General features: G+C 42.5%; 1 protein-coding gene across 2 annotated transcripts in view; it reads left to right on the plus strand.

Moving 5' to 3' along the window:
• Positions 1–25,372, plus strand: part of LOC142212174 (uncharacterized) — a 45,054-nt gene that overhangs the window by 15,271 nt on the left and 4,411 nt on the right. For both annotated transcript variants that reach the window (XM_075280438.1, XM_075280437.1), the window contains exons 2-3: positions 2,947–4,073; positions 8,621–8,790. In XM_075280438.1, the coding sequence (XP_075136539.1) occupies positions 3,013–4,073; positions 8,621–8,790 (1,231 nt within the window). In that variant the 5' untranslated portion in view covers positions 2,947–3,012. The remainder of the gene's footprint in view (positions 1–2,946; positions 4,074–8,620; positions 8,791–25,372) is intronic.

A 25,372-nucleotide genomic window follows, 5' to 3' on the forward strand; every position in this document is an offset into this window, starting at 1 on the left:
AGAGATATTGGTACCATTATGTTCAATGCACTGTCATACTGTCACTGTGATCGAAACGATTCTGTCCGCAGCTTGGAATCTGTTCCTTTTGGAATAGAAATACTAGTACTAGTTTGGCAATAATACTCGCATTATGTTATTAGACTTTTTCAACAAGTTATGCATGATGTTAAGGGGACTGCCTCTAGAGGGCAGCAAACAGAGGCACTGTTCTCTTAATTAAATCCTGGAGAACAGATTTGCATATTTTTTTCCTGTGTGCAGTAATAATAACAGGTAAAAGAAACAAACCATCAATCTATACATGATCATCTAAAACATACAGTTAGTGTATAGGCTTCAAGAGTGTATAGTAATGTTAATAGACTCAGGTTGTTAATACATTTTTGCATAAACCCTTAGTCATATCGCAACCTAATTTCCAAAAAAGAGTTTATTTTTATCCATATTTCTGCATATTACTGTAAGTGAGAGTGACGTTTGTGAAGGCCTACTACTGTACTGTAGGTGAGACTAATGTGTATGTCTATTATAAATGAGACTACAGAGAATACATGTGTGCCTACTATTGTTGGTGAAAGTTCCTTGTGTACCTACAGTAAATGATAGTGACTTGTGTACATGGGTGGATTATAGTATTTGTGAAATAAGTGGTTATCTGGGCCTACAGGCTGTAAAGTGGCCCATTGCCATATAACTGCACATTTGCCCCATTATAATCCAACCTTGTAATAAACTACATTGGCATCCAATTAATGTGTTTATTAAAATTTATTAATAAAATAAATAATTGAAAAACAGAACATGGAGTACCCCCTATTTTTTCATAACCAAACAGATCCAATATAGCAGCAGCCTATCAATATCCATGGCTAAAACTGGCCAACAGACCACTACTAGATAGATAGATATTAGAATTAACTGGGGTTTTCCTGGGACCCCTGATGGCGGTGGGTACTGCGGTAATAATGAGGGGGTTGTTAGAGTTGATCTATTTAGTGGATAACAATAAACCCTGTCTTACTAATGGTCACTGTCAGTCAGACAGCGGGCATTACTAAAGTGTTATTAATGAAGTAATAAAAAAAAAGACAATTTTTTTTTTTTTTAATTAAAACTGCCCCATACAATACTTGTCCAAATCTGTAGTATCCTAAGTAGTCCAACAAATCCATTGTAGTCTAACAAATGGTAATAAATTAATAAATCTTGGGTAACCCTAAGTTCAGGCAAAGATGAAGGAATACTTTCAAAATAAAGGGTTAAATACAGTCCGAACTTGACCACAATTAACCCCATCTCTGCACTGCATGGGTTTCCTACAGTTGTAACTTGACCAAGGGTAACCCCAAGTTTAGACACTTCTTAAGAGCTGAAGGAAAGCCTGGGTTGTTAATCAAAGGGTTAAACCTCTTCTAGTCTAGGCACTCCTTCAGCCCATCTTTAAAGGGGTTGTCTCATCTCAAGGATCCTATCTATACTGGTAACTTATGTAAATTTAAGCCTTTTCCTAAATATATTGCTTTAGAAATTTTGCTTTGCTTGCCTGGTATGTGAATTTATTCGCCCCATTGTTTACACTGTGTTGCTATAACCACGGACCTATAGGACAAGTGACGTCACTCACCGCTCTTGCCAGCAGGGCAATCTGTTCAGATAATTGCAGTTATCTGATAAATCTGAGGGGTTTTTTTTATCTCTATATAAACACACAGATAACCCTTTGTTTGTTCTGTTCAAGAGTCAGAAGATTATCTGACCTGCAGAAGTGTTCTGTGTCCCGTTCAGCAGGAGGGAGGGAGGGAGAGAAATACAGGAAGTGAGAAGCAGACACTGCATACAGCCTGGCTGAAAGGCTGACATGGGAAAAGACCTTTAATATGGGGGTAGGGGATATTTGTTATGGGGCAGGGATACAATACGTTAGAAAGGTTAGAAAGTATCAGTGGAGGAGAAACAGGTTTATATCACCCAAAATAGCCAAATTACCAAATGGAAAAATGTATTCTGATGGACAGTTGCACCCTGCCAGATGCATGCTGTACAGTAACTAGATCTGCAGGACAACTCAGGTACCCTTTAAAATTTATTCTTGCACGATGTCAGACTTAGGGGTCATTCACATGGAATAAAGTGGCGCTGATTCTGTCACGATAAGTCACGGCAGAATCAGCGCTGATAGAAAGACTCCCATTGAGTTTAATGGCTTCCGTCTTCCGCGCGGAACACTTTGAAATCAATGGGAGGATTTTTAACCCTTTGATTTCAATGTGTTCCACGCGGTAGATGGAACCCATTAAACTCAGTGGGAGTCTTTATCAGCATTGATTCTGCCGCAAGTTATCATGGCAGAACCAGCGCCACTTTACTCCATGTGAATGACCCCTTAGAGAGTTGTCCAGGATATTTTTTATTTCTAAATTAGGCTGGGGTAGGTAAAATAAAATGTAAAAAAAAAAAACATACTCACCGTTCCTGTTGCTCCCAGCACGGTCCAGTCCTGCTGTTTTGATATTTTCTTCCGCCGGAAGTCCCTGCTGCATGTGACCACTGAGGTCAATCAGCGGCCTCCACAAAGGACACGGGACATGAGCTGCCTAAAGAAAGGAACCCAGGACGTCACATCCGGTGAGGACTTCTGCCGCAAAAAACCATTGGAACGGCAGGACTGGACCACTCTGGGAGTATGTTGTTTTTCTGTTTTTTTTTGTACTCTCTTTTTTTTTTCACCTTCCCTAGCCTATTGTAAAAAAAATATCCTGGACAACCTCTTTAAGTAGATACTGGATGGCTGGATCATTCACCAAATACAGTCTAGTTCTGTTATACATAAAAATACAGCGGACTGTGTTGAAATATATGTATGCAAAATTTTTATACAAAAGCACATGTATAATATGTAATAATATATGTGTATTAAAAATGTAATTTGCTTTTTTTTTGTAGGATTAGAGCTTCATTTTTATCTGAATGATATTCATGTATTCATCTTCCTGAACCTAGACAAATAACATGATGGACCCTATGTCTCCAGAAGCACATGGCTGGTCTATTCTCCAGAAACTGAATGAACAGAAATCAATGGGCCTTTTTTGTGATGTTTCCTTGATGGTGGAGGGTAAAATATTTCTTGCTCATAAAAATGTTCTTTCTGCTTGTAGTGAATATTTTTATGCTGCACTAAGCAGAAATGAGCAGCAGCAGTTTTTAGTTCTAGACAATGTTAGCTTGGAAGGTTTTAGTCATCTGCTAGATTTTATATACACTTACAAAATCCCGACTTGTCATGTTCAAGACTTTATGCAGGCTGCTCAACTCTTGCAAGTTAGTCTCCCGCTCACAGTTCAAGTGGTCAGTGTATCCAGTAGTCCACATAACAGTAGTCCAAAAGAAGAAATCTGCATCCCAGATGATGACTATGTGCCAAATCAGGATTCAGAGTTGAGAGAAACTGAGAGCCAAACAAGACTAGAGAGAAGCCGACAGGATAACCTTCACAGTATTAACAACAGTCTGCAAAGAAGACGGTTGGAAAACATTACTCAGATAAAAGAAAAAGCAAAAATACACAAAAGGCCAACGTTTTATAAAGAAACGTATGTTGTTCGAAAGCCTGGATACTTTATGAGGAAATCGCTATCAAATAGTGAAAGATTGGGGAGAGAGAGCCCTGTGGATAGCTGTATGGATAACTCCTTTATTGACACTGGTTATTCCAGACAGGTGCCTATTACAGTTCACAATGATGGTTCTTCAGAAGAAGCAGACGATGAAGCTGCAGATATTTGCATTGATTTATGTGATGAGCCTGACACACCTGATAGCTTAGAACCTATGAATGACTTGAGATTACGTGGAGAGTCACTCAAACCTAAGATCTATTCTACTATAGTTGGGTTAGAGAATGCAAATGCGATGGAAAGAGTAAATGGGAACGAAAACCTTGCTGAAGTAGTACACAAGTGTGACAGATGTGAACTGCTATTGACGTATCCAGAGTTTCTAAATCACCAGGATGATCCAGGAGTAAACATTCTCCAATGCAGCTTTTGTGATAAACAGTTCAATTACAGGTGAGAACTATGTATCATTCATAATCCTGGTAATGGACATGTCTGTAGTGTATTGTACGTTTGTTATATTGTTTTGCAAATGTCAGAATATGCAGAACATGACATTATATTATAACAAATGTTACCCTTATAAAAAGTAAAAATAAAGTGTAAACCTACATATTTCTCTATATACAAGCAATCTAAGGGTATGTTCACACAACGGAATTTGCATTCCGGGTGTGAACACTTCCGCGCGGCTAGCCATGACGGGATGCCAGTACAGTGCACCGGCATTCCGCTCTGGATTAGGCCCGAAGAATGGGCCTAATCGGGAGGGATCCTCTAATATTGTAATAACTTACATATATACTTACTATCACACATACAAAAGTTTCATGTGATCCAAACAACTCCTTGTTGTGTAATTTTTTTTGTCAATGAGTATATAGTACTATTGAAGGCCTGGAAGCTTTCTGAAGACTCCTGGCTGCTATGGTAACAGAACCATAGCTCCCAAGCATCCCGCATTTAGCAGGGAAGTCCCGCTTTTATACTTCTGTCCCACAGTCACACACAACTCCCTGCATGTCCCGCTATGCCTCTTTAGTGTTTTACTTAAGAAAACTTTCCCCCGATTAACCCTGTTCTTATAACAGTGATAAGAGCTGTTGTGTGTGTGTGTCTCTCAGTAACCTAGGGGCAGAGATGGAAGGGGAACGTTATACTGGGGGCAGATGGAAGAGGACATTAAACTAGGGCCACAGATGGAAGGGGAACATGAAACTGGGGGCAGATGGAGGGGGATATGAAATTGGGGGAGAGATGGAGGGGTAGATGAAACTGGGAGTAGATGAAGGGGGATATGAAACTGGGGGAAAAATGGAGGGGGGAGATGAAACGGGGCAGATTAAGGGGGAACATGTAATGGGGCAGATGAAGGGGTATATGAAACTAGTCTGCCTCTAGTTGCCCCCCAGTTTAATGTCACCCTCCAGCTACCCCTACGGTTTAATTTCTGCTTCTACTTGCCCCCAGTTTAATGTCCCATTTCATTTGCCATTCATTTATTGTCCCCCACTGTTAATGTCGCTCTCCAGCTGCTCCAGTTTCATGTTTAAACTGGGGCACCAGGAGAGGGACTTAATACTATGGAGCAGTTGGAAGGGAACATTATAATGTGGGGACATATAATGTATGGGTGACTATAGGAGAATTATACTGTGTGGGGGCACATAAAAAAATTAACGAAAATGGGCTATGCGCGCCACACATTTTGTCCCTCATTCTGTTCTTCCAAAGTTGGGAGGTATGCAGAACAGGTCCTGCAATCACCCTGCAGGAGACCTGTTGTACTACTGAACATAAAAATGAAAGTGAAAGTAGCCACTCAGATTCCATGATTGCATTGATAATGACATCTAAGGTGGTTAAAGAGATTCTATCATTAGAATCTTTTTTTTCAGGCCTACCACGTCGGAATAGCCTTAAGAAAGGCTATTCTTCCCCTACCTTTAGCTGTCTCCTCTACGCCACCATTCTGGTGATTTTCACGGTTTTCACTGTATGCAAATGAGTCTACAGACAGCACTGGGTGCGTGGTCCCCCTGCACTCAAACAGTACTGGGGGCGTCCCTTGTACTGCCTGCAGACTCTCCAGCGACACCTTCCATCTTCTTCTCGCTATCCCCTCTATTCCGCATTTTCAGCCAAAAGCGCCGATTGCGCATGCGTGACAGCCATTTTTCTGTGGCCGAATGGACAATTGCGTAAGAGGCCACAGAAAAATGGCCACCGCACATGCGCAGTTGGATATACTGCATAGTTATCTATTAACTGTGTGGTATATCCTGTCTGTGAGATTGTAGTGATAGGGATTTATTTTCAGGTTTAAGTATCCAGGAGGTGTGATACAGGTTCTGTTTTATTTTTTATTTTATTTTTTTCAAATGTAGATTGCGAGCCCCACATGGAGCTCACAATGTACATTTTTCCCTATCAGTATGTCTTTTTTTTTTTGAATATGGGATGGAAATCCATGCAAACACGGGGATAACATACAAACTCCTTGCAGATGGTTTTTTGCCCTTGGCGGGATTTGAACACCAGGACTCCAGCGCTGCAAGGCTGCAGTGCTAACCACTGAGCCACCGTGTGGCCCCTTACAGGTTCTGTTTTAGCCATAGCCACTGCATCTTTTCTATTAGCTAAGGGTACTTACCTGTTCAGTTGTATTCAACACTACTTTGGTCTCATACGTGTGTAGTTTTTATTCACACATTTACCACATTTTTATCTTATCTTATGTATTAAAGGTTAAGTTTTAGTTCCCTTTTTTGTTTTTGGTATTACATAGACATCAATCCATAAGAAATATATTCAATCATGTTGGAGACAAGTAAAACATATTACGATGTTAGATAAAGGAAAGGAAACATAGAAGAAAGAGACAAAGAAGCAGAACAAAGAGGCAGGAAAATGTCAAAGTAACAAAGATAAGACAAACAACAAACAAAAAAGGGGGTTAAGGAAGAAGAGGAAGAGAAGGAAAAGAGAGGTGGGAAGCAAAAGGCTAAGTAGAGAAGAAACCAATAATTATGAGTGTCTTTCAGCAGGGGCCGCCAACAGGAGGAGGTCACAGAGGCTGTTCTCTCAATTCATGAGAGCTAAAGGGCCAAATCAGGCCCATCCCTGAACAGTATCCAACAGAACCAGGTCTGAGGAAAGGCATCCCAGTTTGTCAGAGTCTCCAGCCAGAAGGTTGTCCATACGAAGGAGATGATTCATTTCATGCACCCAATTCACAATGAACGGGGATCTATCAGATTTCCATTGACGAGGTATGACGTCCTAGCTGTAGTAAGGACATGGTAATGGAGACTCTATTTCAGTTTAGAAAGGGACTGTGGCATGATTATGAGCAATGCAATTCTAGTTCACACGTGAACTGCCCGCGCAGGTTTTGACACCGAGAGAGACACGGCGAGCCACGTCTCTCTCTGGTCAAAACCCGCCTGCCGCGACCATCGCGGTCGCGGCTTTCCCCTCCGCTGTCCGCCTGAAGATAGGGCAGGTCGCTTCTTTTCTCCGCTAGCAGCAGCCCGCCGCTAGTGGAGAAAAGAAGCCTGGCGGTCTGCATAGACCACCATTGTAAAGGGGCGGATTTTGAAGAGAAATCCGCTGTCAAAATCCGCCCCTTTGCCCATGTGTGAACTAGAGTTCCCCGTCACATGAGAATATATCCAAAATATTTTATTCCAAAACAATCAATAGTTAGACAACCCAACCAAATGTGTAGTGTAGAGCCTAGGGCCTCACCTCCATAAGGCATCTGCTATGGTGGTAAAGAATTTATGCAAGTAAGGCACCATACCATCATGTAACCTATTTTATAGGGTTTTATTTCTTCTTCTTGCGCCGCACAGGCAGTTGGTAGTTTATTTCACAGAATGAAGGCTTTAGTCAATTCCTCAGTGGGTATAGGAGTTCCCCAACTAGCAGCCTATGAAGTGTAGGAGTTCCCCAACTATCACCTTTGAAAAGGTGATAGGGTGGTATACTCAGTTGAAGAAACAACAGATCGCATTGTGGAAAGTAAGCGAGCCAGAGGGGAATTCTGTAATAGCAGAGATTCTAAGGAGGTAGGAGATCGAGTAAGTGGTTGCAGTGATGCAATGAAGAAAGGAGCCCAACGTATGTAGGATATCCACGATAGACACTTCCCCAGGCAGTGGATGCGGAGATCAGAGAACGCTGGAAGACCAGATCTCTCATTTAGCACCTGGACAATACGGGTGTTGTCAGAAGATGATCATATAAAATTGTGTCCTGTTTCCAAATAATGTGGTCATCAGCCAAATTTCATCACCAATAATGTTGTGATAAGTAACCTCTCCAATACTTGAAGGAAATGTCCTATCAGAGAAGGGGGAGGGGTAGGCAATCCATCCATGCCAATTAGATGCCATTCCATCAATGGCAGTAAGGTAGGAGAGACCAGTGATAGTTCACTCTCTGTTCTGACCCACTGTTTTGTAGACTTCGAGTGGAACCAATCACCTGCTTACTGCAAACTGGTAATATTTATAGAAATTCAGTAACCCTGCCCCCCTGACCAGGCCTTTATGTGACATAGGATTTGGAATCTGATTTGTTATCTTCTATGTATTAATTGACTTTGTCAACCATTAAAAATAGGATATCCATGCATTTATTTTCAGTATAGAAAGTACACAAAAACAAAACAAGACATCCATTTTTATTGCAGTGTTCTTGCCAAACCACAAAAGTGCCTTTCTGGTGTACTCGGTGAGGTTCTGAATAGTGACATGTAATTTAAAGAAGGTTGGATCAGATATACCAGTGATCCAGTCTACCATCTAAATGGAAAAGTGTGTCTAAAACACTTGATAAATGTGGAACATAGCACAGTAGACAGTTTTTGGTGCAAGTTATGATGAATTCTGGTCCATTTTCTTAGCATATCTCCTTCAATGTGTTTACAAACAGTTTTATAGCGAGAAATACTTTTATACACTTCTGTAAAAAAAAATTTTCTTGCTCACTAGTTGTCAGCTATCTTTGCACCAATCAAGCCACCATGACAAGAAGTTTTACCAATGTGACCAATGTGGGAAGGAACTGACTACTCTGAAGAAGTTACATGACCACATCGCTTACCATTCTGATGCCAGACCTCACAAATGCCATCTTTGCGACAAGGCATATAAAGTAAAAAGTATGTATAGAAAGAGATCTAAGTTTACCTTATTTATCTGTGTTTTCTTGTATGCAGGGGAGATATACAATACAATATAGAGTGGATACATTATTTTGTTAATTAATTATTATTATTGCAGAATTGTTCTGTTAGACCCATATCAGAGAATGTATTCAGTGCTTCATATTTCGCTGATGTTTAGGTTTTCTGCCGCTGTCAGACATTTTGCAATGGTAATGGCTTTTGATTACAATTAGAGATGAGTGACTACTGTTTGGATCAGCCGATCTGAACAGCACGCTCCATAGAAATGAATGGATGCACCTGTTACTTCCGCTTTGACAGCGGACGGCCACTTAACCCCCTGCGTGCCGGCTACGTCCATTCATTTCTATGCGAGCATGCTGTTCGGATCAGCTGATCTGAACAGTACTCGCTCATCTCTAATTACAATACTTCTCATTTGTGTGTTGTTATAGGATGCAAATAAGATTGTTATTCATACGTTTTTTAAAGGTTCCATCTTCATAAGGCTAGTTTTATACATAGACCAAAACGTGTTACACTTTCCATATGTGCATGGGTCAGTTTGACTGACCATATTTGATCTCCATGCCAAATCCATTGTATTGGTGCCTTTATTGTTCTTCATCAGATAGACAACTTATATGTTTCTGGTAATATATTATTGTAGATCAACAGTGGTTATTTCAGAAATGTATACTAACTTCAGTGATATATCTATATAACAGGAGCTTGAGATAACTCATAGAACAAGCATATAATTTTACTATTACACGGCCAAACAGGTAAATGTTAGATTAGAGTTGAATGAAGGCATACATCTTGATGGAGGAGTTATTTGAGTATAGTCACATGTGACAAATTTGTTGCAGAAATTTCTGAGATTGAACATCAGTTCCATTCATCTGAATAGGATTGTTTTGCCAGCAAGCAAATGGATTTTTGCAAGCCTTCCAGATAAATGGGACATTTGCCGTCATTTCTACAATAAATCTACCGCATGGGAATTCACCCAAGTGAAAACTGTCTAAATGAAAACAGTTTTGTTGTGATTGGTTGCTATGGGCAACAAAGATGTTACTTCTTTTAAGATTAAGGTCACATGGAGATTTAAAAAAAAAAAAAAATTAAATTTTTTTATTTTCAAAGAAAAAAGGAAAAATAGACAATAATAAAATTTAAATTTTAACTGTTCCTCGTTGAAGAGATATCAGCAAACTAGCTACATTAGTCTGCATTACAATATAGATGCCAGGCCGACCAAACCACAAGAAACTTGTCCATGGAGTCATGAATAGTACCTGTAAGGAACACCAAGGAGCACAAGTCCTAAATCCTCGATTATAGGCTTAGTCTAGGGGAACTGTCATCTTCCAAAACAATGCAATAAAGCACTTTGAGGAGGTGAGGATATGGAGGAGCAGCCTGACAGCATTCCTTCCCATGTTCCTGGGAGGAAGATTGAGGAGGTCAAGCTCTGGAGTTAGAGGGAGCTGTCAAGCAAAGATCTTTTTTTTTTTTTTTTCTTTTTTTTTTTTAGAAGGAACAAGCGGATCTCACCCCAAAACAGGGTAATGAGAGTGTAAGTCCTATAGATGTGGTATATGGAACCACCCGGGGAATGACATCCCCAGAAAACATTCAGGATTGAGGGATTCAGTTTATGAAGTACTTCTAGAGTATGGTACCAAAGCATGTGGAGTTTAATTTGGTTCTCTCTGTATTGAGGGCACCAAGAGCTTTTCATGGCCTGTGACGAGACAAAGAGGGAATTTCTGTACCTAACCAGCGTTTCCACCTGGCCATGGATGTTTAGGAATAAAAGAAGCATCCATCTATGAAGAAGCATTCAAAAGTCGTGGGGTGTGGCCAGGAAGATGTACCTGACATGGAGGAACTGAACTGTAGTATCTATCAATAACTAAGGGCCGCTGAGGGGAGAAGGCTATTACATGATTGCAAAGTTTCAAATAGGAGGACATAGCTTGACAAGAAGTCTGCCAAGTTACCCAAGCGAAAAAGAGTATGAGATGACCCAGGGTCTCACCTCCCCTGAGTTCTGGATGATATGGATGGTAAAGAAGAAGGGTGTCAAGGTTGATATCATGGTAGTCAATTGGTATCTAACTCTACAGGTGAACTAGATGGCTCTAATGAATGCAATAGGACCGAAGAGTTGTTGGGATAGAACTTTTTCCTGGGGGCCCAGATAAGAGTGTATAGATGCTAACCACAACTTTTCCACCTCCGCCCAATGGTTAGAAGCCAAAAGCATAGATCAGGAAGCCAAGTGTCTCAATTGGGTGACGTGTTAATATAATAGGATGTCTTGGAAATTCAGGCCTTCACGATGGGTCAGCGTAGTCAACACTGCTTTAAAAATTGCGATAACACTTATAATTCCAAACTAAGTTTAGCAGGTGGGATTCAACCCTTCACAGGACTGATATAGGTACTCATGTCGGCAAAATGGTGCTGCAGAGTCCATAATGTATAAATCCTGAAAATAAAGACCATAAATAGTCCCAAAGCCAGAAAAGAGGAAGGCAGGAGATCCAGTCAAACCATTAGTGGACAAAAGGTTAATGAGCATAACAGTACAAAAGAAAGAAACAATCAAAGAGGAGGATAGCTCTTAGTGAATATTTTTAAGTTTGAGTTGAAAAGAGCTATGGGGTGGTAGCTGGAAAACTCCTGAGGGTCTTTGCCCTGCTTTGGAATAACTGAGATGTGAATGCTAAATTATATTTCCCAGCACCTCAGAGCCTGACATAAATGTATTAAGCAGCTTAACCATGTGCGGAAGTAAGATGTCTGCCCAAGTTTTGTAGTAGTAATAGGTCAGGCCATCAGGACCTATTCATCTTAAGCACAGTCCATCTGGGCCTTGTCCCTCTGTAGGGGATCGAGGAGGAAGTACAATGCTTAAAGTAATCTAGTTATCGTGTAACAGCTTAGCTATCGATTGTGGGTCATAGCAAGCCGGGGTGAACTTAGCCTGCTGCCTGAGGCAAACTATAGAAACAGAGAAGGAGTGGGACCTATCTCTAGTATCTGAGAATGACATTTTGAACCCCTAACCCCCTCCTAACCCCCTCCTCTGAATCAGGGTCACACCTTGCTGCAAGGGGAGGCATTGCAAAACAGAGTTTAAAAATAGAGGTTGTGCAGAGTTGGGACATACATTTTGCAAAGTACCACAGAGAGTCCATATAGTCCATAGGGAGTCATGGACTATAGGATATCAGCCCTCTGAGTCTTGTTTTACTATATGGGTCTGGAAGGGTCAAGTTTTCAAAACCAGGGGCAACATGGTGGCTCAGTGGTTAGCACTGCAGCCTTGCAGCGCTGGAGTCCTGGGTTCGAATTCTGCCAGGAACAATATCTGCAAGGAGTTTGTATGTTCTCCCCGTGTTTGCGTGGATTTCCTCTCATTCTACAAAGACAAACTGATATGGGAAAAAAAGTTCATTGTGATCCCTATATGGGGCTCACAATCTACATTTAAAAAAAAAGTTTTCAAAACCAAAATCTCCACTCCAGCTCTTTTGGAAGGTGCGTCTGCCATGTATCATAAGTTAGAGGCAACCAGCATGATGCAAAGTTAAAGGAATCTTCTGGGCCTAGGTGAATCTCCAGTAGGAAGGCTTTGTCTGCACAAGATCTGCGGAGCTCCTGCACAGCTAGGCAGCAATTAATGTTAATGTTAAAGAGAGTCTATCACTAGAAAATCACATTTTGATCTATTGGCACGTTGGAATAGCCTTTAGAAAGGCTATTCTACTTCTACCCTCCATTGTATTCTTTTCCGCGCCATTTCTGTAAAAATCTGATTATTGCAATATGCAAATTATGCTCACAGAGCACCCCCGCGTCATAACCTCCCATCACCCCATAGTTAATTCTGTTCATGCCCCTCTTCATGTTCTCCTGATCATGACGCTGCACTATACGCCGACTGCGCATGCTCTGCCACCATTTTGTGGTGGTCTGCGGTGGTCTATAAGTAAAGAAGCACAAGATATAGAATTCTGTACATAAGAGTTAAGAAATGTATAGAGGCAGAGATGGAGTAATAGATTTCTGTTTGAGAGAGTTTAAAGAAACATGCAAAAAATATTTCACATCCTAGAAAATCTGCTATGTCCTCCTGGAGCATAACGCTGGCATATTAGGTTGAAAGACTGAGAATCTTGGGAGATGTCTTTCAGTTCTAGGATTAGTTAAAATGATTTTATAATTACATTGCCATTCTCTAATGACTGCAGTTTAATTTAGTTCTGCTGTATCCCAATAGAACATCTGTGCAATGTTATGTGGAACTCTGTGGCAGTCAGTAAAGTTCTTGTCGTTCCATCTAAAAGGGAATATACGGTATATACAAATACTTCTATTCAAATAATAAAATATGAAAGATGAGAAAAATAGGCCTTCCTTCCCAGAAACAGTAGCACTCTTGTCCTCTATGTCTGGTAATGTACTTTGGTTGTATTGTACACTTTAACAGGGGTGGTTCAATTTTGTTCTGTGAACAACTCTTTTATAAATATTTGGCGAGCTAAAACATCCTTATTAAAAGAAAAAAAAAATCCTGAAATCACATTGGAAGATTAACATTTGCACAGCATACCTACCATTTCAGGTGTGTGTACATGAGAACCAACACTATTTCTTATGTACACTATAACACTATGGCCAGTATATCACATATATATTTTGTATTATTTAGCTGTTTTTGCCTCTACATGTCCCATCTATATTTTGCAGAGCTACCTAGGCTAGGAGGTAGAGACTAGCTGTAAACACTGAGGAGGCTTAATATGCAGTATCTGGCAAATTCCGCAAGCGGCAAAAAAACGCTAGTGGAAAAAAGAAGTGAAACAATTCTATTGAAGTCAATGGGAGGCGTTTTTTTGGAGCCAGATTCTGAGGCGCATTCCGTGTCAAAATCCGGTCCAAAAAACCCCGTATGAACTTACCCTAAAGATGACCTGGGAGTTTTTTCTGCCTATTGAACTGGTCTTTCATGGTCAAGTTATTGAAACAATTGACAAAATGTGTATTTAACCCCTTACTAAAACCACTGTTGTCTATGGACACTTTGGCAAAAACTAAGAATAAAACCGATATATAGAAAGTGACCTATATTTAAAGATATAAGTACAGTTAGAGGGAGAGGCCTATGGTAAAGTAGCTAGGATCACCAGCTAGTAGAGGGTAACTGCCTTGAATATTGCATGATGATATTTTATTAAGGCTGGTCTTACACGACCGTAATGCTTTTACGGTCCGCAAGTTGCTGATCAGCCGATCCGAACAGCACGCTCCATAGAAATGAATGGATGCACCTGGTACTTCCGCTTTGACGGCGGCCGGCCGCTTAACCCCCCGCGTGCCGGCTACGTCCATTCATTTCTATGCGAGCGTGCTGTTCGGATCGGCTGATCCGAACAGTACTCGCTCATCTCTAATCAGCAACACTAGTTGCTGATTATCAACATAGACTCCGCAGATGTCAGTGTCCTGCCACACTCGCCCATAGAGTTCTATGGGTGAGTCCGTGCAGTGCCGCAATTCACGGCCATTACGGACATGTTCTATAAAGTGCGGACCTCGGTTGCGGCCCGGCACACCACGGATAAAATATCCGGTGGTGTAAAAAGCCGCATTGAATATAATGTGTCCGCAAATGGTCCGCAATTGAAAACCCTCAATTGCGGACCATTTGCGGTCTTAAACTACGGTCGTGTAAGACCAGCCTAAGGGGTTAGAAATGCTTACACCACATGGTAACAAGCAGAGGAAGATGAAAATGTTCCTGAAATTTTCTATATTTATTGTTACAATATCATGTATTTAGAAAATCATGTTTCTTGGTCTCCAGTGGAAGATGGCATGGGCATGGCTCTCTAGCTGAAAATCAAGAAAATGGACTTGATTCTGCTAAGGGATGTCAGTCACCAAGAAAGCCATGTGGGGAAACATTTTCTTGACTCTTGCCATTCCTTAAATAAAAAGAACTGCTTTTCTAGTCGGAGGAGCTTGCATACTCTCCTCTGCTCTTCTCTAGCCTATCCTTCCATCTTTACAGATATATCTACAATTCTATATCTGTATGGTGTCAGCCAAGCTTTTCAGTTCCCCTTTTCCTTATGTATGAGTTGACAGAAAATGAATAAACATTTGTGGTAATGTGTTACGACTTCCTCTAAAACTCGCAGTGATTTTGATTTAATGTCTCCATACTTGTTCTGCGTTCAAGGATTCCCAGGATGCGGAATTGTAATAGATTCGCAGACACACACAAAAAACCCTCCTTTACATTGCTTTGGAGGAGCAGTCCGGCTTTACATGGCAAAGGGCAATTAGACACAGTCAAATATTGTCCAGGTTAAAGACTATTTATTTTCCCACATCTGTCACAGTGTAATCTCGCTTTCTCTTGCCTATTTAAACAATAATTCATTGTTAGACTCCGACTGCTTTTTGATATTTAAGAATTAAATTTGCTTTGGTAATGAACTGAGAAGTTAATAATCATTTTGCATTGCAAAAAAAGGCAATTACAGGCTGTCAAGATGTTTAGTGTCGGAGTTCATCTGAGTACTGCAGATGTCTTAGAAGAACATTTGGTAGGTGAAAGGGTGAATTCTAATTAGAAATAAAAAAAAGAGGTTTTTGCTGCAGACATTATAGAGTCGCGAAGACAAAGAAAGCACCTACCCCTCCCCAGTCCATTTGTCAATTGCATGGTATATTCACTTGTCATGAATGCAGGTTCTTTAAAACCTGGAGCTTTGGCATAGGAAAGAATTTGTTCTCTCTGTGAAATTCAGTGTAAATTGTAAAAGGAGGTTATCCGCATGTATTTCCCTCTCTGCCCTTCTTATGTGGGCTTCTCGTGGGAGTTTATATGACAGCCTCTTGGAAGCAGTTGTTTACATTCTTGAAGATTCAGTATTCTAACCAAATGAAATGCCAAGGGTTTGCTTAGTTTTTCTGTAGCATATTCCGGCAATGCTACTACAAGATTGGGAAAGCTGCCAGCTTGTTGACCCATTAGCAATGGCTAGTTGCCACAAAGATCCACGTCTTTTATTAGGAGCATGTTGGCATCAAGTGATTTGAGAGGTCCTATTGTTTTAACAAATAATGGTGTAGGGATAGAGCACGTGTCTCACATTTTAGTCTCCATGTGTTGATCTTGTAATGATCGGGTGGGGAGATAACACATTGTTTACAGCACATAAATGCCTATGCCCAATATGTACCATCCCTCTGCAACTTTCTTAGTGGACCCAAATAGTGTATTTCTATAAAATTTACATCTTTTAATAAATGCTTAGTAGACATTTATTAAAAATACACTCATTGACAAAGAAACTCACCCAAATAGAAAATGTCAGATTGTTTCATAACTTAGCATGCTGTTATGTCTCTTGCACATATGTAAATGACATGTATGATCTTGTAGACTTTGGAGCTTGCCACAAGAGGGCCTTGCCTCACTGAGCTATAAAAAGGTTCACAGAGGCTACTTTTGGGTGAGACATCATAGACATCAGGTATCACCCTGGCACAACACCCCTCCATAGACAAGCGTCACCTATATGATGACAAACACCTCAACAAACAGGGAGTCAGCCTCCTGGCCAAAGAACTTAAAGACATAGTGCTCAACAGAGACCCCTGGCCCATACCCCATACAAGACAAAAACCTGTGGAGAAGTCACCTGTGGAGAAGTCACCTGCCAGGAGACAGACCCAAACACCATACCCCCCCTCAACATACAAGACAAAGACCCATGGGGAGGTTGCCTGGCTGGAAAATATCTCAAACACAATGTCTCCCCCAAAAAACTGGAAATGGGGACTACTATAAGCCAGGGCGGAAGCCACCTGTGCCATACAGAACAAGGCAGAGCACAGACATGGAGGAGATAAGAACCATGTTCAGCACCCTGTGCAACACACTGATTCAGACTGGGATCCACAACATGGCCACCAGTCAGGAACCCAGCCCGTCCTCTGCAGGACAGCTCATTACAAGGTATACCCACCAAAGATGACACCATTGACTATCAGTAGCTGGAATATCCAAGGGCTGAACACCTCAGCCTTTGGATCCAAACCAAACAATCCAGACTTTATAGACAGACTAAAAAATATCGACATCCAAATCCTCCTAGAGACATGGACCTGGGCAGAAGATGAATCCCTAACACCCATGGGCTACAAGGAATTCTCTGTTGCTGCCCAAAAAAGCAAGACCTCCAAACTAGGCCGCCACTCAGGAGGCATACTAATATGGTTCAAGGAGGAGCTTAAAGAACATGTGAAAGCCATCAAACGCGGTGACAACCACATGTGGATAAAAATAAGCAACTCCATCCTCAATGGCCAACACCACATCTATCTCTGTGCAGTATACATCCCCCCCATCAGAGTCCCCCTACCACAACCCAGACATCTATAAGGTCATACAAAGGGAATCTGCCCAGTTCCAGTCCCAAGGCAGAGTGCTGATCTGCGGTGACCTAAACGTCAGGACTGGCACAGAGAAAGACTTCCTGTCCTCTGATGGAAACCTGCACATCCCGGTAAGCGAGGTCCACCACCTGGAGTCTGCACAGAGAAGAAGAAATAGCTATGACATAGTCGTCAACAAGCGCGGGAGACAGCTGCTGAACCTGTGCCGGAGTCTGGGACTGTACATAATGAACGGGCATACCAGAGGGAACTCTCAGGGATGCTTCACACTAAACTCCCACGTGGGCAACAGCGTGGTGGACTATGTCATCACAGACGCAGACCCAGAAGACATAGATGCTCTCATAGTCACCCCTGAGACACACCTGTCAGACCACAATCAGATCCTGCTGTACATGAGATCCACTGACAAGCCACTCACACAGCAGCCCCACCAGATTGGTCTCTACAACCTACCACCATCCTTTAAATGGGCCAGTCACCAGGCCACCGAATACACCAATGCGGCTAACCGATCTGAAATCAAGGAACTGCTCACAAACTTCTATATGAGTTCCTACCAGCTAGACCAACAAGAGGTCACCCGAGCAGTGAAGGACTTCAATAACATCCTGTACACCATAGCAGAACTAGCGGGCCTGAAACAGACAAAGCCCAGGAGATCGACTAACAAACAGTCTCACAAACGGTTTGACAGCGACTGCAAGGCTCTACGCCGTCCTCTAAGGGCAGTGTCCAACCAGAAACACAGAGACCCCAACAACAGAGAGACGAGGGAAGCCTACAACAATCTATGCAAGCAATACAAAGGCACCCTCAGAGTGAAGAAATAGAGGTACCTCTCCCACAAAATAGAGCAACTAGAGGACTCCCTCCAGGACAGCTCATTCAGGGAGACCTGGCACCACATGGGCACAAAGCCCAAGAAAAACTCTCTCCACATCCAAAATGGCAATATCTGGCTCAACTACTTCAGAGGTCTCTACAAAAACATCCCAGAAGAAGACCTAACCCCAGAACAGCAACAGATAATCACCCTTTAAGTTTTTCATAAGAATAAAAATAATATGGAAGTGAAATTTAGACATTTCATTTTTTTTCATTAATACATTCATTTAGACCTAAAATTAACACATTCACAAAGGGTTAAAGGAGAAAATGCATCTCACATTTTGTTATGCAATTTCTCCCGTGCACAGAAATACCCCACATGTGGGCGTAAACTGATTTTTGGGCACACAGCAGTGCATGGAAGGGAAGGAGCGACACTGGGTGTGTGAACAGCAGATTTTGCTGGAATAATTTTCAGGCACCATGCCTCATTTGCAGAGCCCCTAGAGTACCAAAACAATGGAAACCCCCCAAAAGTGACCCCATTTTAGAATCTACACCCCTCACAGAATTCATCAAGGGGTATAGTCAGCATTTTGACCCTACAGTTGTTTCACAGATTTTACTAACATTGGGATGTGTAAATGAAAAATTACTAAAATGTCACTTTATCCCCAAAGTTTTAATTTTCACAAGGGGTTAAAGGAGTAAAAGCCCCCCACAGTTTGTTAAACAATTTCTCCTGAACACGGCAATACCCCATATGTGGCCATATTCTGCTGTATGGGAACATGGCGGGGCTCAGAATGGAAGGAGCGCTATTTGGCTTTTGGATGGCAGATTTTGCTGGAATAATTTTAGGTGCCATGTCTCATTTGCAGAGCCCCTAGAGAACCAATACAGTGGAAACCCCCTAAAAGTGACCCCATTTTGGAAACTACACCCCCCACAGAACATATGAAAGGGTATAGTGAACATTTTGACCCTACAGCTGTTTCACAGATTTTATTAACATTGGGGCATGAAAATGAAAAATTACTTTTTTTCCAATAAACTGTCAATTTAGCCCCAAATTTTTCATTTTCACAAGAGGATAAAGGGGAAAAAGCTCCATAAAGTTCATTAAACAATTTCTCCTGAACACAGAAATGCCCCATATGTGGTCATAATCTGCTGTATGGGAACATGGTGGGGCTCAGAATGGAAAGAGGGCTATTTGGCTTTTGAAGGACAGATTTTGCTGGAATATTTTTCAAGTCCCATGTCGCATTTGCAGAGCCCCTAAAGTATCAATATAGTGGAAACCCCCTAAAAGTGACCCCATTTTGGAAAATGCACCACTCATAGAATTTATCTAGGGGTATAGTGAGCATTTTGACCTCACAGCTGTTTCACAGATTTTATTAACATTGGGACGTAAAAATGAAAAATTACTTTTTTTTCCCAATGAATCGTCCATTTAGCGCCATATTTTTAATTTTGCAAGTAGTTAAAGAATTAAAAGCCCCCACAGTTTGTTAAAAAATTTCTCCTGAACACGGCAATACTACATATGTGGCCATAATCTGCTGTATGGGTACATGGTGGGGCTCAGAATGGAAAGATTTGGATTTTGGAGGGCAGATGTGGCTGGAATAGTTTTCAGGTGCCATGTCACATTTGCTGAGCCCCTAAAGTACCAATACAATGGAAACCCCTCAAAAGTGACCCCATTTTATAAACTACACCTGTCAAGGAATGAATCAAGGGGTATTATCATTTTGTGCCTAAAATGCTTCCAAAAAATGAATGTCCAAAATGAAAATTGAAATTTTGAAAGAAATATGCCATTTCGGTGCCCAATACGTTGCACCCACTTTGTGTTGTCAGAGACCTGCACTCCTAAAACTATTAAGGGGCCATCCCGAGGGGCAAAAAAATATATATGTGGGTGTAAACTGCTGCTTGGGCACACAGCAGGGCTCAGAAGGGAAGGAGCACTGCGCTTTTTAGCTTTTGGGGTACAGATTTAGAGGGACTTTCTGGGGGCCATGTTCCTTTTGGAGAGACCTGGAGGTAACTGTAAACCCCATTTTGTAGGGGCAAGTTTAGGGTCTCTGCAAAAGTGTCATGGCATCCAAAAACCAAACCATCTGTGCTCCAAAAACCCAATAACCCTTCTGTGTCCGTCTGTGCCCTAATATCAGTTTATAACCACATATGACATTACGTCCGTTATCCCGGGTACACCAGTGTCATACATGTGCCCTAATATCAGTTTATACCCACATATGACATTACGTCCGTTATCCCGGGTACACCAGTGTCATACATGTGGCATAAACTGTAGTTTAGGCACACAGCAGGGCGCAGAAGGGAAGGAGCGCTATTTTGGTTTCTGGAGCACAGTTTGGTTTTTGGACGTCACTTTTGCAAAGCCCCTGAATTGTCAATAAAGTGGAATCCGCAGACATGTCACCCCATTTTGGACACTAGCCCACTGATGGGATTTGTCAAATGGAGTAGCGAGCATTTTTCACCCTTGAGTGTTGCACTTATTTAGTTTCCAGAAATGAAATCGAAACTGATAATGAGAAGTTAAAAATGAAAAATTTCCAGAGATTCGCCATTTCAGTACCCGATATGTTGTGCCCAACTTATGTCAGCAGAGACACTCCAAAATCTGGTAAGTGGGTATCCCGGGCACAACAGCTTTTAGAGCGTTCATCTCTGATACAAGTCGGGCACTACATATTACGCACTGAAATGACGGATTCCTGGAAAAATGGTCATTTTCACCTCTCACAATCAGCTTCGTATTCATTTATGGATAATAAGTTATAGCAACATTTGGGGGTTAAAAATGCTCTCTTTACCCCTGGATAAATCCTTCAGGGGTGTACTTTCCAAAATAAGGTCTCATATCAGGGGATTCCACTTTACTGGCGTTTCAGCTCTACAAAAGTGTCATGGCATCCAAAAACCAAACTGTCTGCGCTCCAAAAACCCAATGACCCTTCTTCCCTTCTGTGTCCGGCTGTGCCCTAATATCAGTTTATTCCCACATATGACATTACGTCTGTTATCCCGGGTACACCAGTGTCATACATGTGGCATAAACTGCAGTTTGGGCGCACAGCAGGGCGCAGAAGGGAAGGAGCGCGATGAGGCTTTTGGAGTACAGATTTAGATGTTTGGTATCTGGACGCCATGTCATGTTTGTAGAGCCTGTAAGGTACCAGAAAAGTGGATTCCCCAAAGGAGTGACCCCATTTTGAAAACTGCACCCCTCAAAGAATTTATCAGGCGATGTAGTGAGTATTAGTATCCCAGACGTGACTGCGCAGCGGATGGCGAAGAGGGAATATATAAGCGGTGCGGAGAACATTGCAGACACCAAATTCCCTACTATGTCCCAGTAGCTCCTATGATTGGGGGAGTCACTCTGGGGTCATTTTGGGGGTCACTTCTGGTGTCTTTCCCTTGTAAGCTGTAAATCTGGGGTGTCTCCTGAAGTACACTGACACAGCTTATACATTCCCTTCTTAATAATTTGGCGATTTGGGTTTTTTTTGTCTTCACATTGGTAGATGCTATATTTTCTTTATTCTTTTGGTGACGCGGCCATATAAGGGCTTGTTGTTTGCGGGATGTGATGTATTTTGTAATGACACCATTTTTGGGTGCCTACAACATACTGAATACATTTTATTAACTCTTTCTTGCTGGATTTAAAAAAAATAAATAAAAATAAATCAATCCTGGCATTGAGTTGTACCCTTTAAATTTTGCGCCATGCAGCGTACAGTATAAGTAACATGTTCCCTTTATTCTGCGGGTCGGTACGGTTACGGCGATACCTCATTTATAGTATTTTTTTATGCAATACTAATTCTGCAGAACAAAAACACATTTGGGGACATAAATCAGTGATTTTTGCATCGCCATCTTCTGAGAGGCGTAACATTTTTATTTTTTGGTTGACAGTGTTGGTTGAGGGCTTATTTTTTGCGGGACAACCTGCGCTTTTTATTGGTACTGTTGTGGGGTGCATATGATTTTTTGATCACTTTTTATAGCATATTTTGTAAGGTGATATGGTGAAAAATCATTACTTCCGGCGGGTTTTTTCCGTTTTTTTTTTTCAGATGTACACCGTATACATTAAATATTATTTCAGTTTTATTATACAGGTTGTTACGGATGCGGCGATACCAAATATGCATTGTTTTTATTAATTTTTAGTACTTTTTTTTATATAGTTCATTTTGTATAGAGAAAAAGGGATTTTTGGGCTTTATAACTTTATTACTTTTTTCATAAACTTTATTTTTTTTTTAAACTTTTTTTTTAACTTTTTCATGTGTCCCTTTAGGACACTTCAATCAGTTGATGCTTTGATGAAAGCATCAACTGATTCTGTATAGTAGCTTGCAGGACACGAGCAGGACACAAGCCTGCTCGTGTCCTGCAAGCTGCAGAGGAAGTGAGACACATCGCTCGCTTCCTCCATCGGTCGGCAGGATCAACCAGGTATGTGGGGGCTCCGGTAGTCTGGGGTCACTGGCCAGACCCCAGACTACCTTTTACTGACATCGGCACCCCCCGATCTCGCCGCGGGGGGTGCCGATCACATTCAATTGCCGGCGGATCCCTTTCGATCGCACCGTGATGTTTCACGGCACGATCAAAAGGGTTAAAACGTTCAGTCGGAACTGAGTCCGACTGAACGTTGTTGAGGGGGTGGTTAGGTGTCAGTAACACCTAACCCCTGCCCTCCCCCTGCCCCACCCCCTACCTAGTGAGTCTCTGAAGACCGGCCGTAAATTTACAATCGGCTGGTCTTAGAGACCAGGACTGCTGGCCGTAAATTTACGGCCAGCGGTCCTTAACCGGTTAAGAAGGCGTTTGACTCAGTATGGCACCCAGGCCTGCTCCTAAAACTCCTAGAGAGTGGAATAGGAGGAAGAACATACGACATCATCAAGAGCTCCTACACTGGAAACCAGTGCAGTGTGAAGGTGAATGGGAAACGGACAGCATACTTCCAACAGGCCCGAGGGGTCAGACAAGGCTGTAGCCTGAGCCCAACGCTCTTCAACATCTACATCAATGAACTGGCTACAGCCCTGGAAGCCTCACCAACCCCAGGCCTCACCCTGAACAATCGGGAGGTGAAGTTCCTGCTATACGCTGATGACCTCCTACTCCTGTTCCCCACCGAGAAAGGCCTCCAAGAAAGCCTGTCAGTGCTGGAAAAATTCAGCACCACATGGGCCCTACCCATCAACCAGAAGAAGACCAAAGTCCTGGTATTTCAGAAGAAGGGACACAATAAAGCCTCCACCCCACAATTCACACTGAACGGCTCCACACTGGAGAAAACCAACAGCTACACCTACCTGGGGCTGGAGCTCAGCCAATCAGGAATCTTCAAAGCAGCAATAGAAACCCTGAAAGGAAAGGCCTGCAGAACCTTCTACGCCATCAGAAGACAACTGTACAACCTCAAACCACCGGTGAGGGTCTGGCTGAAGATATTTGACGCAGTCATCTCCCCGATCCTTCTCTATGGCAGCGAGGTTTGGGGCCCAGCCACCTACCCAGACCAGTCAAAGTGGGATTGCAGCCCAACAGAGAACTTCCACCTGGAGTTCTGCAAATACCTGCTCCATGTCCATCGCAACACCTCCAACATGGCCTGCAGGGCAGAGCTAGGCAGACTCCCCTATGGCTCACCATGCAGAAGAGGGCGCTATCATTCTGGACTCACATACAGGACAGCAGTCCTGGCTTTTACCACCACCAAGCCTGGCTGAGCCACAGAGCCCAGAGAAAAACTGATACCCCCCAACCAAGCATCAGCCATCTGCCAAGCCAAAACCCCCAACATGCCCTGAACAAGGTTCAAATAAAAGGAGTCATTGAGAGATACAGAGAGCGGTACATCGAGGAATGGAGAAGCGCAATAAATAACACCAAGAAACTCACTGTGTACCAGTCACTGCAAAGGGACTACACCATGGCCACCTACCTGGAGAGAATACGCCACCCCAAACACAGACAGACCCTGAGCCGGTACAGACTGAGCGCCCACAACCTAGAGATAGAGACGGGGTGACACAGGCAAACGAATAAGCCACGGGAGAATAGACTGTGCCAGCACTGTGACCAGGGGGCCCTAGAAGACGAGACCCACTTCCTGCTACACTGCACCAAATACTCAGCTGTCTACTACCAAAGACTCTCTGCCCACATCCCAGACTTCATATCTGCAGACGTGAAGAGGAAACTCTACATCCTACTGGGAGAAGAAGAGGCCACTGTGGAGATCGCTGCCCAATACGTGTCCAGCTGTCACCAAACAAGAGGAAGATGAGACTCCACGGACTGTTATACCCCACCCCACCTCCCCATATAGCGGTCACCAACTAAGAGGAAGATGAGACTCTACGGACTGTTATACCCCAAACCACCTGCTCCACCCCACCTCCCCATACAGCGGTCACCAACTAAGAGGAAGTTGAGACTCCATGGACTGTTATACCCCAAATCAGCCCCCCCCATACTCTCCCCCTCAACTCCAACTCCCCCCCCCCATTTTTACTAGCTTTGGCAATGCCAAATATCCATTCGGACGTGCCAATAAAGCCTATTTGATTTGATTTGACTGCTGAGTAGACCTCAAACCCCAACCCCCATTTAGACCGTTCTGACATAGCTGTATGTGCTGTTGGTAGTAGTGGTTACGTGAGGGCATGGACACATGGTGAACAGGCTCCAGACAACCCAGACAGAACACCAGTAGAGAGGATTGTTTATTACTCTGGCAAGCATGAGCAGCTCCCAGTTTCCTTGTCCACCATCAGGGCTCAGGTGACACCTGTCTCTGTCCAAACTATTTCCATTCACTCAGCAGATGGAAATTTTGGTGTCACAACCCCCATTAGGTGTCCCGTCATTGCCAACCACTGTTGGGGTGGCATTTTTTTTAAATTGGCCCCTACGTATTGGTTTATTATTAAGTAGCGGGCAATATTTTACTCATCAATCCCCACTCCTGCCCAGTCCAGCCTTCACTTCTTCCTCCAGAGGGTGCTGCAGCATTCTTCAATGTCTGCTCCCTGGAGACAGAACCAGGAGAAGTAGGCCAAGGCAAGTGTTTGTTATTTTTCCTCACTTCCGCTTTTACACACTAGGGTCTGAGGAGACCCCAGAATATAATACTGGTCCAAGTCTGAAACTTCAGGCCTATCACTGTGTGGGGGTCAAAAAG

This window comes from Leptodactylus fuscus, chromosome 1 (assembly GCF_031893055.1).
Source record: "Leptodactylus fuscus isolate aLepFus1 chromosome 1, aLepFus1.hap2, whole genome shotgun sequence".
In the NCBI taxonomy this organism is placed as follows: domain Eukaryota; kingdom Metazoa; phylum Chordata; class Amphibia; order Anura; family Leptodactylidae; genus Leptodactylus; species Leptodactylus fuscus.